The following is a 16236-nucleotide window of genomic DNA, read 5'->3' on the forward strand; positions in this document are numbered from 1 at the left end:
AATACAGTCCATGCCTTTTTTCACTACGTAGCATAGCTAAAATACAGTCCATGCCTTTTTTCACTATGTAGCCGAGCTAAAATACAGTCCATGCCTTTTTTCACTATGTAGCGTAGCTAAAATACAGTCCATGCCTTTTTTCACTATGTAGCAGAGCTAAAATACAGTCCATGTCTTTTTTCACTATGTAGCAGAGCTAAAATACAGTCCATGCCTTTTTTCACTATGTAGCAGAGCTAAAATACAGTCCATGCCTTTTTTCACTATGTAGCGTAGCTAAAATACAGTCCATGCCTTTTTTCACTATGTAGCGTAGCTAAAATACAGTCCATGCCTTTTTTCACTATGTAGCGTGGCTAAAATACAGTCCATGCCTTTTTTCACTATGTAGCGTGGCTAAAATACAGTCCATGCCTTTTTTCACTATGTAGCGTAGCTAAAATACAGTCGATGTCTTTTTTCACTATGTAGCAGAGCTAAAATACCGTCCATGCCTTTTTTCACTATGTAGCATAGCTAAAATACCGTCCATGTCTTTTTTCACTATGTAGCAGAGCTAAAATACCGTCCATGTCTTTTTTCACTATGTAGCATAGCTAAAATACCGTCCATGCCTTTTTTCACTATGTAGCATAGCTAAAATACCGTCCATGTCTTTTTTCACTATGTAGCAGAGCTAAAATACAGTCCATGCCTTTTTCACTATGTAGCGTAGCTAAAATACAATCCATGCCTTTTTTCACTATGTAGCGTAGCTAAAATACCGTCCATGTCTTTTTTCACTATGTAGCAGAGCTAAAATACAGTCCATGCCTTTTTTCACTATGTAGCGTAGCTAAAATACAGTCCATGCCTTTTTTCACTATGTAGCGTAGCTAAAATACAGTCCATGCCTTTTTTCACTATGTAGCGTAGCTAAAATACAGTCCATGTCTTTTTTCACTATGTAGCGTAGCTAAAATACCGTCCATGTCTTTTTTCACTATGTAGCAGAGCTAAAATACAGTCCATGCCTTTTTTCACTATGTAGCGTAGTTAAAATACCGTCCATGTCTTTTTTCACTATGTAGCGTAGCTAAAATACATTCCATGTCTTTTTTCACTATGTAGCAGAGCTAAAATACAATCCATGCCTTCTTCACTATGTAGCAGAGCTAAAATACAATCCATGTCTTTTTTCACTATGTAGCGGAGCTCAAATACACTCCATGTCTTTTTTCACTATGTAGCGTAGCTAAAATACAGTCCATGTCTTTTTTCACTATGTAGCGCAGCTAAAATACAGTCCATGCCTTTTTCACTATGTAGCAGAGCTAAAATACAGTCCATGTCTTTTTCACTATGTAGCAGAGCTAAAATACAGTCCATGTCTTTTTCACTATGTAGCAGAGCTAAAATACAATCCATGTCTTTTTTCACTATGTAGCGTAGCTAAAATACAGTCGGTGTCTTTTTTCACTATGTAGCAGAGCTAAAATACACTCCATGTCTTTTTTCACTATGTAGCGTAGCTAAAATACAGTCGGTGTCTTTTTTCACTATGTAGCCGAGCTAAAATACACTCCATGTCTTTTTTCACTATGTAGCGGAGCTAAAATACCGTCCATGTCTTTTTTCACTATGTAGCGTAGCTAAAATACAGTCCATGTCTTTTTTCACTATGTAGCGTAGCTAAAATACAGTCCATGCCTTTTTTCACTATGTAGCGTAGCTAAAATACCATCCATGTCTTTTTTCACTATGTAGCAGAGCTAAAATACAGTCCATGTCTTTTTTCACTATGTAGCATAGCTAAAATACAGTCCGTGTCTTTTTTCACTATGTAGCATAGCTAAAATACAGTCCATGTCTTTTTTCACTATGTAGCATAGCTAAAATACAGTCCATGTCTTTTTCACTATGTAGCATAGCTAAAATACAGTCCATGTCTTTTTTCACTATGTAGCGTAGATAAAATACAGTCCATGCCTTTTTTCACTACGTAGCGTAGCTAAAATACAGTCCATGTCTTTTTTCACTATGTAGCGTAGCTAAAATACAGTCCATGTCTTTTTTCACTATGTAGCGTAGATAAAATACAGTCCATGTCTTTTTTCACTATGTAGCATAGCTAAAATACAGTCCATGTCTTTTTTCACCATGTAGCGTAGATAAAATACAGTCCATGTCTTTTTTCACTACGTAGCGTAGCTAAAATACAGTCGGTGTCTTTTTTCACTATGTAGCGTAGCTAAAATACAGTCCATGTCTTTTTTCACTATGTAGCGTAGCTAAAATACACTCCATGTCTTTTTTTTCACTATGTAGTGTAGATAAAATAGTCCATGTCTTTTTTCACTATGTTGCGTAGCTAAAATAGTCTTTCATGTATTTTTTCACAATGTAATGTAGCTAAAATACAATCCTTCATGTCCTTTTTCACTATGTAGCGTAGATAAAATAGTCCTTCATGTCTTTTTTCACTATGTAGCGTAGCTAAAACACAGTCCTTCATGTGTGTTTACACTAAGTAGCATAGCTAAAATAGTCCTTCATGTCTTTTTTCACTTTGTAGCTTAGCTAAAATACAGTCCATGTCTTTTTTCACCATGTAGCGGACCTAAAATACAGTCCATGCCTTTTTTCACTATGTAGAGCAGCTAAAATACAGTCCATGTCTTTTTTCAGTATGTAGCCCAGCTAAAATACAGTCCATGTCTTTTTTCACTATGTAGCGTAGCTAAAACAAAGTCCATGTCTTTTTTCACTATGTAGCGTAGATAAAATACAGTCCTTCATTTCTTTTTTCACTATGAACCTTAGCTAAAATAATCTTTCATGTCTTTTTTTACTATGTAGCATAGCTAAAATACATTCTTTCATGCCTTTTTCACTATGTAGCATAGCTAAATAAAGTCCATGTCTTTTGTCACTATGTAGCATAGCTATAACACAATCTTTCATGACTTTTTTCACTATGTGGCGTAGCTAAAATAGTCTTTCATTTCTTTCTTCACTATGTAGCGTAGCTAAAATACTGTCCTTCATATCTTTTTTCACTATATAGCGCAGCTAAGATACAGTCTTTCATGTCGTTTTTCACTATGTAGCATAGCTAAAATAGCCTTTCATGTCTTTTCTGACTATGTAGCATAGCTAAGAAACAATCCTACATGTCTTTTTTCACTATGTAGTGTAGCTAAAATACAGTTCTTCATGTATTTTTTTCACTATGTAGCGTAGTTAAAATAGTCCGTCTTTTTTTCACTATGAAGCGCAGCTAAAATACAGTCCATCTTTTTTCACTATGTAGTGTAGCTAAAATACAGTCCTTCATGTCTTTTTTCCACTATGTAGTGTAGCTAAAATACAGTCCTTCATGTCTTTTTTCACTATGTAGCATAGCTAAAATAGCCTTTCATGTCTTTTCTCACTATGTAGCATAGCTAAGAAACAATCCTTCATGTCTTTTTTCACTATGTAGTGTAGCTAAAATACAGTTCTTCATGTATTTTTTTCACTATGTAGCATAGTTAAAATAGTCCGTCTTTTTTCACTATGAAGCGCAGCTAAAATACAGTCCATCTTTTTTCACTATGTAGTGTAGCTAAAATACAGTCCTTCATGTCTTTTTTCCACTATGTAGTGTAGTTAAAATACAGTCCTTCATGTCTTTTTTCACTATGTAGCATAGCTAAAATACAGTCCATGTCTTTTTTCACTGTGTAGCGTAGCTAAAATAGTCCATGTCTTTTTTCACTATGAAGCTTAACTAAAATAGTCTTTCATGTTTTTTGTCACTATGTAGTGAAGCTAAAATATGTCCTTCATATCTTTTCACTATGTAGCGTAGCTAAAATACTGTCTTTCATGGCTTTTTTCATTATGTAGTGTAGTTAAAATAGTCTTTCATGTATTTTTTTACTATGTAGCATAGCTAAGACAATCCTTCATGTCTTTTTTCACTATATAGCGTAGCTAAAATAGTCCTTCATGTCTATTTTCACTATGTAGCATAGCTAAAATACAGTCCTTCATGTCTTTTTTCACTATGTAGCGTAGATAAAATCGTCCTTCATGTCTTTTTTCACTATGAAGCGTAGCTAAACTACAGTCCTTCATGTCTTTTTTCACTATGTAACGTAGCTAAAATACAGTCCTTCATGTCTTTTTTCACTATGTAGCGTAGATAAAATACAGTCCTTCATGTCTTCTTTCACTATGTAGCATAGCTAAAATACAGTCCATGCCTTTTTTTGCTATGTAGCATAGCTAAAATGCAGTCCATTTCCATGGCTGATGCAGAGACTCTAATACATGCATTTGTTTCATCCAGACCTGATTACTGTAATGTTCTGTTCTCAGGTCTGCCACATTCTAGTACTAAAAGTCTTCAGAATGCTGCTGCTAGAATCCTAACTAAATCTAGGAAATTTCACCACATTACACCAATTCTTGCCTCCCTTCATTGGCTTCCTATCCATGTTAGATCAGAATACAAGGTGCTTCTACTGACTTATAAATGGGCTGGCCCCATCTTACCTGTCTGATCTCCTTAAACCCTACATTCCATCTTGAGCTCTTCGCTCTCAAAATACAATACTTTTCTTATCAGGCCCCATTCTTGTGGAATAACCTGCCTGCTGCCATCAGACAATCACAATCTTTTGAGTCCTTTACATACAAACTTAAAACATGTTTTTGCCTTAACCTACAAATAGTTGTCTTTAAGTTGAGTGCTTCACAATCTGTACTGCATGGCAGGTTGGTTTCTGTCTAAATGCATTTGCCAACCACTGTTCTGCCGATGAGATTACAGCGTATAGATTATTGCAACTATTCTCTAGTCTCTCACATGTCTTTTCTCTCTCTGAATAATGTCTTCTATCTCCTCTCCCGTGTATGTGAATGTTGTGATGTGTCTCTCCGCTGTGTGCATGTGCAGACTGTCCTCCTCCCAGGTCTCCATGGTGATGGCGGTCGCCACCTGGACGCTGCTTGGCATCCTGCTCATCACGTTCTTTATATATATCTTATAACTCCATATAATTTTGTTATCCCGTTTCAATGTTGTATCCTTCTCTTTCTGCATCGTGTGACTAATGGTTTTTCTTGCCTCTTCTCCCATGAATGGTGTGATGTGATGTGAGTCTCCTCTTTGTGCATGTGTAGTCCGTTCTTCTGCCAGGTCTGCATGGAGATGGTTGTCACATGACTCAGGTTCTAGGCTGTTCCACTGGCATCTGGATACTGCTTGGTGTCCTCATCATATTTTTCATATATCTTATAATTCCATTATAATTCAGGGCATCCGGGTAGCATAGTGGTCGAATCCGTTGCGTCCCTACAGGCATAATTGGCCGTGTCTGAGGGTGGGAAGCCAGATGTGGGTAAGAGTGGGGTAATTGACCAAGTACCATTGGGAAGACCCCCCCCCCATAAATAAATAATGCCATTATAATTCTGCTATCCTCTTTCAATGTTGTATTGTGTAAACTGCATTTTATTCTGTAAACACAACATAATTGCACGCTGTCCATCTTGAGACATCCCTCCTCTGTTGCTCTCCCTGAGGTTTATTCCTATTTTTTTTCCTTGTTAAAGGTTTTTAGGGAGTTATTCCTTATCGGATGCGAGGGTCTAAGGACAGGATGTTGTGTTGCTGTAAAGCCCACTGAGGCAAATTTGTAATTTCTGATATTGAGCTATACAAATAAAACTGACTTGACTGATTTGTTGTGTGTATCAGGTAAGTATTTTTTGCACATATTTATGTTGGGAAGTTGGATATGTTACCCTGGAGCCACCGTGCTGTAGCGTAAATAAATACCCCCCAAACTGGCTGTGTGCCAATAATGTTTCTTGAATCTTCATTTGAAAACAAATACAAATTTCCAGGTTTTCCAGGTCCCTTAGCAACCCTGATATGGGAACAACCTTCAGATCAAGCAGCTGTGATTTCTCCAGCCGAGTTTCATTCCAGAAACTTGTCCTTTGTTTCTGTTGACAGAGCGGATAATATGGATGACGGATCTAACAGAGAACTGGTGCAGTCATCCGCTTGCATTCATCACACAACGCAGAATGATAGTTCACATGTTGATTACTTGACCTCATTTAACCCAAACCAACTGACCACAAACCACAACTGAGTATTTTACAATCACAAAAGAAATGTTAAATACAAAATCACCAAGAAGATTCTACACCTCATGAGGTGTAGAATCTTCTTGGTGACTTTGTAGGTGTCATACATAACCATCTCCGAAAATAGCATTAAATCAGAGCATACATTTTGACCTTTGACCTCAGTCACCATGTTATTTCACAAGCGGAAAATATGGATCCGACAAACCAGCGTCTAACTGTTAAAGTACTAACACCTGACCATGGATAAAGACCAGTTTCTGTTCTGAATCAGACGCTAAATTAGGCCGTGTGGTTACTAACTTCCATATGACCAACTCCGGCTCAGGGGCCGGAATTTCCCTCTCAAATGTAATCAGATACGAAGGAACAAGTTTAACTTTTTCCCCTGTTGAGGTTTTGCTCCAAAGAACTCAAAACCACTCTGCAGAGTATTTCCTTCTGTTCAAGCCATCAGAGAGTCAGCGAGGACTCCCAGAGAGGAAAACCTGACTCATCTCACAAGACTCCGACTTCCCCGACACACACACACACACACACACACACACACACACACACCGCCTCCCTCAGTTTTACAGCCATGCAGAATAAGTTGGGAATCTGAAAAACGTGACTCCGACATGTTTCACTGAAACAGAGTGATCCAGCGGTACATGTTTCACTGAAACAGAGTGATCCAGTGGTACATGTTTCACTGAAACACAGTGATCCAGTGGTACATGTTTTACTGAAACAGAGTGATCCAGCGGTACATGTTTCACTGAAACAGAGTGATCCAGCGGTACATGATTCACTGAAACAGAGTGATCCAGCGGTACATGTTTCACTGAAACAGAGTGATCTAGCGGTACATGTTTCACTGAAACAGAGTGATCCAGCGGTACATGTTTCACTGAAACAGAGTGATCCAGCGGTACATGTTTCACTGAAACAGAGTGATCCAGCGGTACATGTTTCACTGAAACAGAGTGATCCAGCGGTACATGTTTCACTGAAACAGAGTGATCCAGCGGTACATGTTTCACTGAAACAGAGTGATCCAGCGGTACATGATTCACTGAAACAGAGTGATCCAGCGGTACATGTTTCACTGAAACAGAGTGATCCAGCGGTACATGATTCACTGAAACAGAGTGATCCAGCGGTACATGTTTCACTGAAACAGAGTGATCCAGCGGTACATGTTTCACTGAAACAGAGTGATCCAGTGGTACATGTTTTACTGAAACAGAGTGATCCAGCGGTACATGTTTCACTGAAACAGAGTGATCCAGCGGTACATGATTCACTGAAACAGAGTGATCCAGCGGTACATGTTTCACTGAAACAGAGTGATCCAGTGGTACATGTTTCACTGAAACAGAGTGATCCAGCGGTACATGTTTTACTGAAACAGAGTGATCCAGCGGTACATGTTTCACTGAAACAGAGTGATCCAGCGGTACATGATTCACTGAAACAGAGTGATCCAGCGGTACATGTTTCACTGAAACAGAGTGATCCAGTGGTACATTTCACTGAAACAGAGGGATCCAGCGGTACATGTTTCACTGAAACAGAGTGATCCAGCGGTACATGTTTCACTGAAACAGAGGGATCCAGCGGTACATGTTTCACTGAAACAGAGTGATCCAGCGGTACATGTTTCACTGAAACAGAGGGATCCAGCGGTACATGTTTCACTGAAACAGAGTGATCCAGCGGTACATGTTTCACTGAAACAGAGGGATCCAGCGGTACATGTTTCACTGAAACAGAGTGATCCAGCGGTACATGTTTCACTGAAACAGAGGGATCCAGCGGTACATGTTTCACTGAAACAGAGTGATCCAGCAGTACATGTTTCACTGAAACAGAGTGATCCAGCGGTACATGTTTCACTGATACAGAGTGATCCAGCGGTACATGTTTTACTGAAACAGAGGGATCCAGTGGTACATGTTTCACTGATCAGAGTGATCCAGCGGTACATGTTTCACTGAAACAGAGCGATCCAGTGGTACATGTTTCACTGAAACAGAGTGATCCAGTGGTACATGTTTTACTGAAACAGAGTGATCCAGCGGTACATGTTTCACTGAAACAGAGTGATCCAGCGGTACATGTTTCACTGAAACAGAGTGATCTAGCGGTACATGTTTCACTGAAACAGAGTGATCCAGCGGTACATGTTTCACTGAAACAGAGTGATCCAGTGGTACATGTTTCACTGAAACAGAGTGATCCAGCGGTACATGTTTCACTGAAACAGAGTGATCCAGCGGTACATGTTTCACTGAAACAGAGTGATCCAGTGGTACATGTTTCACTGAAACAGAGTGATCCAGCGGTACATGTTTCACTGAAACAGAGTGATCCAGTGGTACATGTTTTACTGAAACAGAGTGATCCAGCAGTACATGTTTCACTGAAACAGAGTGATCCAGTGGTACATGTTTCACTGAAACAGAGTGATCCAGCGGTACATGTTTTACTGAAACAGAGTGATCCAGCGGTACATGTTTCACTGAAACAGAGTGATCCAGCGGTACATGTTTCACTGAAACAGAGGGATCCAGCGGTACATGTTTCACTGAAACAGAGTGATCCAGTGGTACATGTTTTACTGATCAGAGTGATCCAGCGGTACATGTTTCACTGAAACAGAGTGATCCAGTGGTACATGTTTCACTGATCAGAGTGATCCAGCGGTACATGTTTCACTGAAACAGAGTGATCCAGCGGTACATGTTTCACTGAAACAGAGTGATCCAGCGGTACATGATTCACTGAAACAGAGTGATCCAGTGGTACATGTTTCACTGAAACAGAGTGATCCAGTGGTACATGTTTCACTGAAACAGAGTGATCCAGTGGTACATGTTTCACTGATCAGAGTGATCCAGTGGTACATGTTTCACTGATCAGAGTGATCCAGCGGTACATGTTTCACTGAAACAGAGTGATCCAGTGGTACATGTTTCACTGAAACAGAGTGATCCAGTGGTACATGTTTCACTGAAACAGAGTGATCCAGTGGTACATGTTTCACTGAAACAGAGTGATCCAGCGGTACATGTTTCACTGAAACAGAGGGATCCAGCGGTACATGTTTCACTGAAACAGAGTGATCTAGCGGTACATGTTTCACTGATCAGAGTGATCCAGTGGTACATGTTTCACTGAAACAGAGTGATCCAGTGGTACATGTTTCACTGAAACAGAGTGATCCAGCGGTACATGTTTCACTGAAACAGAGTGATCCAGCGGTACATGTTTCACTGAAACAGAGTGATCCAGCGGTACATGTTTCACTGAAACAGAGTGATCCAGTGGTACATGTTTCACTGAAACAGAGTGATCCAGTGGTACATGTTTCACTGAAACAGAGTGATCCAGTGGTACGTGTTTTGTCTTTCCAGTGTAGAGAAAGACTTTGAGCGCTGTAATTAGCAGCGCCACAGAAACATTCTCTGTTGCTTAGACTGGAATGGTCCCATATGTTCGTCTGACTGCATTTGGTAAAAAAAACACTCAACCACCAAACGCTGAACGGGTCTGATGCAATGAAACAAGTCTGCGTTCATGAAAACAATAAAAATGCTCATCCAACTTTGTCTTCCGACTAGCGTCCTAGTAGGATGCACTTTAAACTGCCTGACTTGGGGCAGAGGTAAAGTCTGGGTTATTCTCTGTAGTCTGGTATGAGCCCTTCATACACAGCCTTATAGTTCCAGGTCAGCTCGTCTGATTCGGCCCCTCGGCTCCCAGCTTTTCCTTTCCTCTCTTGCAGAGACAGAAAGACGCTCATCTGTTCTCCCCCTGCTGAATGTTCCACTGTCCCACACCGCCCAAACAAGTCCCAGCATGCAACACCGGCAGCAGGGTGTGTGTGTGCGTGTTTGGGGGGTTAGCAGCACTATTCAAATACTGCAACATGTGTGCCAACATGTTGGTTTTCCTGAACATCAGCGATACGTTTGTGCCACATAAATGTGCATAGTGATCTGATTTACCAATACATCGAGTAATGTGAGAGACATAGAAATGGTGCATTTACACACACTTAAACCAGACACACACACACACACACACACACGCGTCCTAGTTCAGACAAAAGAGGGGTTGTATGGCACTTCATCAAGGTGGGGTGGCCACAGGTCAGGCATTTCGACACTCAGCCCTCACGTGTGAAGGGGTGGAGCAGGGCGGAGCTGCACCAGCCGCTGGGTACTTACTTATCTCTCCCGAGAGTCTCGTAGTCCTTCACAACCACGTCCAGGAAGGAGGAGGAGTCCAGCGCCACCCCCTTCAAATCAAACTCCACCACCTGAGGACACACAGGTCAGAAACACAGGCCGTCAGTTCCGCACAACACCACACAGGCCGTCAGTTCCGCACAACACCACACAGACCGTCAGTTCCGCACAACAACACACAGGCCGTCAGTTCCACACAACACACAGACCGTCAGTTCCGCACAACAACACACAGACCGTCAGTTCCGCACAACAACACACAGACCGTCAGTTCCACACAACAACACACAGACCGTCAGTTCCGCACAACAACACACAGACCGTCAGTTCCGCACAACAACACACAGACCGTCAGTTCCGCACAACAACACACAGGCCGTCAGTTCCACACAACAACACACAGGCCGTCAGTTCCGCACAACAACACACAGACCGTCAGTTCCGCACAACAACACACAGACCGTCAGTTCCGCACAACAACACACAGGCCGTCAGTTCCGCACAACAACACACAGGCCGTCAGTTCCACACAACAACACACAGACCGTCAGTTCCACACAACAACACACAGGCCGTCAGTTCCACACAACAACACACAGGCCGTCAGTTCCACACAACAACACACAGGCCGTCAGTTCTACACAACAACACACAGACCGTCAGTTCCGCACAACAACACACAGACCGTCAGTTCCGCACAACAACACACAGGCCGTCAGTTCCGCACAACAACACACAGACCGTCAGTTCCACACAACAACACACAGGCCGTCAGTTCTACACAACAACACACAGACCGTCAGTTCCGCACAACAACACACAGACCGTCAGTTCCGCACAACAACACACAGACCGTCAGTTCCGCACAACAACACACAGGCCGTCAGTTCCACACAACAACACACAGGCCGTCAGTTCTACACAACAACAGTGGTTCTCAGGGCACTTCAGAAAACAGGTTCAGGACAATCGGCTGTGTAATAAAAGTGAGAAACCATAAACAACTGACATGAGTATAAACGCAAAAGTACGTAAACGCTTAGTCAATAATAATCATAATAATTATCATAATCATAATCATCATAATAATTAGTGCTTTGTATTGCCTGACTTCTGACCAGAGCGTTTTCCTACATATTAAACATGTGAAGGGACGCGGGGTCGACGGGGAGGCAAGAGCCGCTCGACGGGCCGCGGAGAACCGTGGTCTTCCGCCGAGTCTTCCGCGGAGAACCGTGGTCTTCCGCGGAGTCCATTAGTCCCTGATAAGGGACACCTCGGGGGGGCATTATCCCGCTGATACATGGTCACGTGTCAGAGGAAAATAAACCAAGACCCTTCATTTATATTTTCATGTGTTCTGCGATCAAAATTAAAGTTTTTAACCAGCCATAACAGTTTCCCTGCTAACACCGGAGGGCTTGACTAATACCTGGAACAGTCTTCCCCATCCCATTCGGCTCTCATGAAATGGAAACGTTGTTCACTACTCCAGTAAATAGGACGAACCATAGATACGACTCGGCCGCGGGAGACATTTGGAGTCAGAAAGCTAACGCTATGCTAGCCAGACTCCAAGTCAACAACATGTTGTAGGCTGACAAACAGCAAATATCAGCGGACAGTACGTTTAACAACAAGACTAGCTAGCTATCCAGCCATGTCACCGTCCCCGAATCAATATGAAGATTTTCACGAATAAATGACGAGCCATGTGTACTGACGCAGCAGCCCAACACAGACATGAGTTGTTCTTCTCTCGGCTTGTTCCCAGCTTCCCTGGAGTCTTGTTCCCTGCTTCCCAGGGGTCTTGTGCCCAGCTTCCTAGGGGTCTTGTTCCCTGCGTCCCAGGGGTCTTGTTCCCTGCGTCCCAGGGGTCTTGTTCCCAGCTTCCCAGGGGTCTTGTGCCCAGCTTCCCAGGGGTCTTGTGCCCAGCTTCCTAGGGGTCTTGTTCCCTGCGTCCCAGGGGTCTTGTGCCCAGCTTCCTAGAGGTCTTGTTCCCTGCGTCCCAGGGGTCTTGTGCCCAGCTTGCTAGGGGTCTTGTTCCCTGCGTCCCAGGGGTCTTGTGCCCAGCTTCCTAGGGGTCTTGTGCCCAGCTTCCTTGAGGTCTTGTTCCCTGGGTCCCAGGGGTCTTGTTCCCAGCTTCCTAGGGGTCATGTTCCCTGCGTCTCAGGGGTCTTGTGCCCAGCTTCCTAGGGGTCTTGTTCCCTGCGTCCCAGGGGTCTTGTGCCCAGCTTCCTAGGGGTCTTGTTCCCTGCGTCCCAGGGGTCTTGTTCCCAGCTTCCCAGGGGTCTTGTTCCCTGCGTCCCAGGGGCCTTGTTCCCAGCTTCCCAGGGGTTTTGTTCCCTCCGTCCCAGGGGTCGCCACAGCGGACTTGATAGTTTCCATCGGTACCCTGTGAGGGCACAGCGCCGATGGCGATCTCGTAAATCTGCATAATGACTTGGCAAAATGTTACGGTGAACAGTTTCACTGCAACTACTTTTAGTAGGTGTCCATTATCAGGAATGAATGGACACCCTGCAGCCAATCAGAATCGAGTATTCACCCAGACCATGGTATAGTGGTTAGCACGGTCGCCTCACAGCAAGAAGCTCCTGGATTCGAGCCCTGGGGTCCTCCAAACTTGGTGGGTCGTCCCGGGTCGTCCTCTGTGTGGAGTTTGCATGTTGTCCCCGTGTCTGTGTGGGTTTCCTCCGGGGGCTCCGGTTTCCTCCCACAGTCCAAACACATGTAGGTCAGGTGAATCAAAGACATGTAGGTGAGGTGGACCGGCCGTACTAAATTGTCTCTAGGTGTGAATGTGTGTGTGTGTGGGCCCTGTGATGGCCTGGCGGTCTGTCCAGGGTGTCTCCCCGCCTACCACCCAATGACTGCTGGGATAGGCTGCAGCATCCCCGCACCCCTGAAAGCAGGATAAGCGGTTCGGATGATGGATGCTGGATATTAATTGTAATGACTTATTATTTCAGTACAATGGTCTGCCTTACTGGTTCGACCCACTGCGTACTGGTTTCCATTACAACCACACAGTAAACCTGATTCACCAGTTGGAAAACTCTCCTCCCAGTAAAATAAACTGGTGTGGAGTTTGTTTGGAACGAATAACTTTAGGTCCTTAAAGGTGAATGATTGAGTCACAGATTTAACTCATCCACTTACCTGATTACCTCAATTCCAGACTACTGCGGCGACTGATTACCTCAATTCCAGACTACTGCGGCGACTGATTACCTCAATTCCAGACTACTGCGGCGACTGATTACCTCAAATCCAGACTACTGCGGCGACGGTAAAAGATATCAGGAGGAGGAACTAGTTATCAATACACACAACGCTGTGACTACTTCCCATTGAAAGAGGTGATCTAATCCACAGAGGATCAATGACTCTACCAGGCGACTTTAACAGGTCCGTCATGGCTGATGTGTTGCTTCGCTACCTTATCTGTGCACGTGTGTGTGTGTGTGTGTGTGTGTGTGTGTGTGCGCGTGTGTGTGTGTGTGTGTGCGCACAGGAGTTTTACCTCATTCCAGACGGGGTTCAGCTCACTGTCAACTACTTTTGTTTTCTTCTTTTCATCTGAAAAGGAAATTTCATGAAATAAACAGAAATGCTCCTTAAGATTCCACAGACACCATTTCCCCACCAGGTTAAGCAGATCCACCTCGACAAGGTGGGGGGTCCATCTAACAGCCACAGTGAGTCCCAGTCCCCCATTAATGCTCGTGTTCCGCTCACTAATTAGCAATGGATGTGTTGTTCACCGGCCATATTGACCCCAAGCCACCTTTGGGTTTCATAGCGATACAACTGGAATGTTCATCTAAACATGCCCAAGCTGTCTCGTCCTTCTCCCCCTTTGCTCCCAGTATGAGCTCCCACCAACACCGCGCATGGTGAGCAGCCGTCATTCACACGGGTCATCCTGACCCAAACAGAACTGCTACAGAGCTACTCCCATTAAGACGGCCTGGCTGTCCTGCAGGGGGACCCGCTGGGCTCAATGGAGGTCCATTAAGACGGCCTGGCTGTCCTGCAGGGGGACCAGCCGGGCTCAATGGAGGTCCATTAAGACGGCCTGGCTGTCCTGCAGGGGGACCAGCCGGGCTCAATGGAGGTCCATTAAGACGGCCTGGCTGTCCTGCAGGACGACCAGCCGGGCTCAATGGAGGTCCATTAAGACGGCTTGCCTGTCCTGCATTAGGACCAGCCGGGCTCAATGGAGGTCCATTAAGACGGCCTGGCTGTCCTGCAGGGGGACCAGCCGGGCTCAATGGAGGTCCATTAAGACGGCCTGGCTGTCCTGCAGGGGGACCAGCCGGGCTCAATGGAGGTCCATTAAGACGGCCTGGCTGTCCTGCAGGGGGACCAGCCGGGCTCAATGGAGGTCCATTAAGACGGCCTGGCTGTCCTGCAGGAAGACCAGCTGGGCTCAATGGAGGTCCATTAAGACGGCTTGCCTGTCCCGCAGGAGGACCAGCCGGGCTCAGTGGAGGTCCATTAAGACGGCCTGGCTGTCCCGCAGGAGGACCAGCCGGGCTCAATGGAGGTCCATCAGTGTCAGAGCAGCTCATCAAGTACCGCCCTGCAGACCGGCTGGTGCTGTATTCGAGTAAACATGGACCCCTTATCATGGCACTACAGAAGGCGTCTGCTCTGCCCCGGAAAACCCTCCGCCCGTGTGTCGTCTGTGCGCAGCTGATGTGGGAATTCAAGTTTTCCAGAGTTCGTCCTGATTAACATGTGGAGCTTGTGAAGGTGTTGCAGGTCTTCCGGACTATACATAACGCAAGTAGAGGTGGTGAAGTGGGTCGAGACGGAAGACGTCGGAGAGTCGACGGGCAGAAGGAGTGTTTCAGCTGGGAAAAGGTGAAATCCTACCTTTAAATATGACGGAGGTCACTGGATCAGGACTTCCCACCTTCTTTTTGGGGAGTCCTTTAGCGGACTCGACCACCACCCGCAGCATGGTGAAGCCTGAGAGGGGTTGCGAGTTTTAGTCCGAGTTAGAGGTGAAGCGGCAGCATCTCAGCGTCCGCCAGAAGCCGGAGGTGGGAGTCCGCGGGAGAAAGGAGGAGGAGGAGGAGAGAGGGGAGGGAGGGCGGATCACTGGACCGTCATCTGACATGAGAAGGAAAAAGCAAAGGCAGGAAAGGAGTGAAGAGGAAGAGCCTGTCATGACGGTGTTGACACCCGGTGTTAATAACGCCTGGTGTTCATATGACACACGTGTTCCCAATGAAGACCCACGCGTCATCCCGCTGGGTCTGAATGAGCGCGGAGTTTCTACAAGACCGGAATCAGCTATGACCTGGTTTCGTTTGATCCCGGAGAATAAATAAACCACTGCCAGTTCTCATGTAATCAACCTAACGTGTATTTACTGGTGTCGTGTCGAACACGGACCGTGTTTATCGGCTTAAGAACCGGGAGAGCCCAGTAGAGTCTGGTGGCGGACCGGCGGACTCCTCCAGACCCCCTCCTCCCGGTTTGTTGGTGGTTTTTCTCTCATTTCTAGTGTGAGTGATGTCTTAAAGTGCTGGAAGCTTCCGTGTACCGGAGTCAAACTCCTCGTGTGCACAGGCACACTGGGCCAGTGAAGTTTATTCTGGTTCTGATTGATGTGGTTTAGGTTTGATGTGGGTTAACCTGCAGGGCGGAGGTATGTCTCCCCCCTCTGGCAGGAAGAGTCATTACGTCTCCTCTTGTCAGCGCTCTCCTACCAGGGGAAGCCACGCCAGTGGACATGCGTGTGTGTCCTCACCGTGGATCGCTGTGTTTGTTGACTTCCTCTGAACTCCGAGTTTCTTTCTCTCGGAAGCATCAAGACATTTTTCCTCCACCGCTTTCAAGCCCGGAAGTGTTCTGG

General features: G+C 44.9%; 1 protein-coding gene across 5 annotated transcripts in view; it reads right to left on the reverse strand.

The window, feature by feature from the left end:
* LOC130127984 (myoferlin-like) overlaps positions 1 to 15416 on the reverse strand; it is a 114310-nt gene extending 98894 nt beyond the window's left edge. For 4 of the 5 annotated variants that reach the window (XM_056297694.1, XM_056297692.1, XM_056297693.1 and 1 more), the window contains exons 1-3: positions 15249 to 15416; positions 13891 to 13946; positions 10344 to 10435 (exon numbers count right to left, since the gene is read on the reverse strand). In XM_056297694.1, coding sequence (XP_056153669.1) covers positions 10344 to 10435; positions 13891 to 13946; positions 15249 to 15336 — 236 coding nt within the window. In that variant the 5' untranslated portion in view covers positions 15337 to 15416. Of the gene's footprint in view, positions 1 to 10343; positions 10436 to 13890; positions 13947 to 15248 lie in introns of those variants that run through there. The other variant, XM_056297695.1, reaches the window with a different exon arrangement.
* Between the last annotated feature and the right edge of the window lie 820 nt (positions 15417 to 16236).

The sequence above is a fragment of the Lampris incognitus genome, chromosome 17 (assembly GCF_029633865.1).
Source record: "Lampris incognitus isolate fLamInc1 chromosome 17, fLamInc1.hap2, whole genome shotgun sequence".
Lineage (NCBI taxonomy): Eukaryota > Metazoa > Chordata > Actinopteri > Lampriformes > Lampridae > Lampris > Lampris incognitus.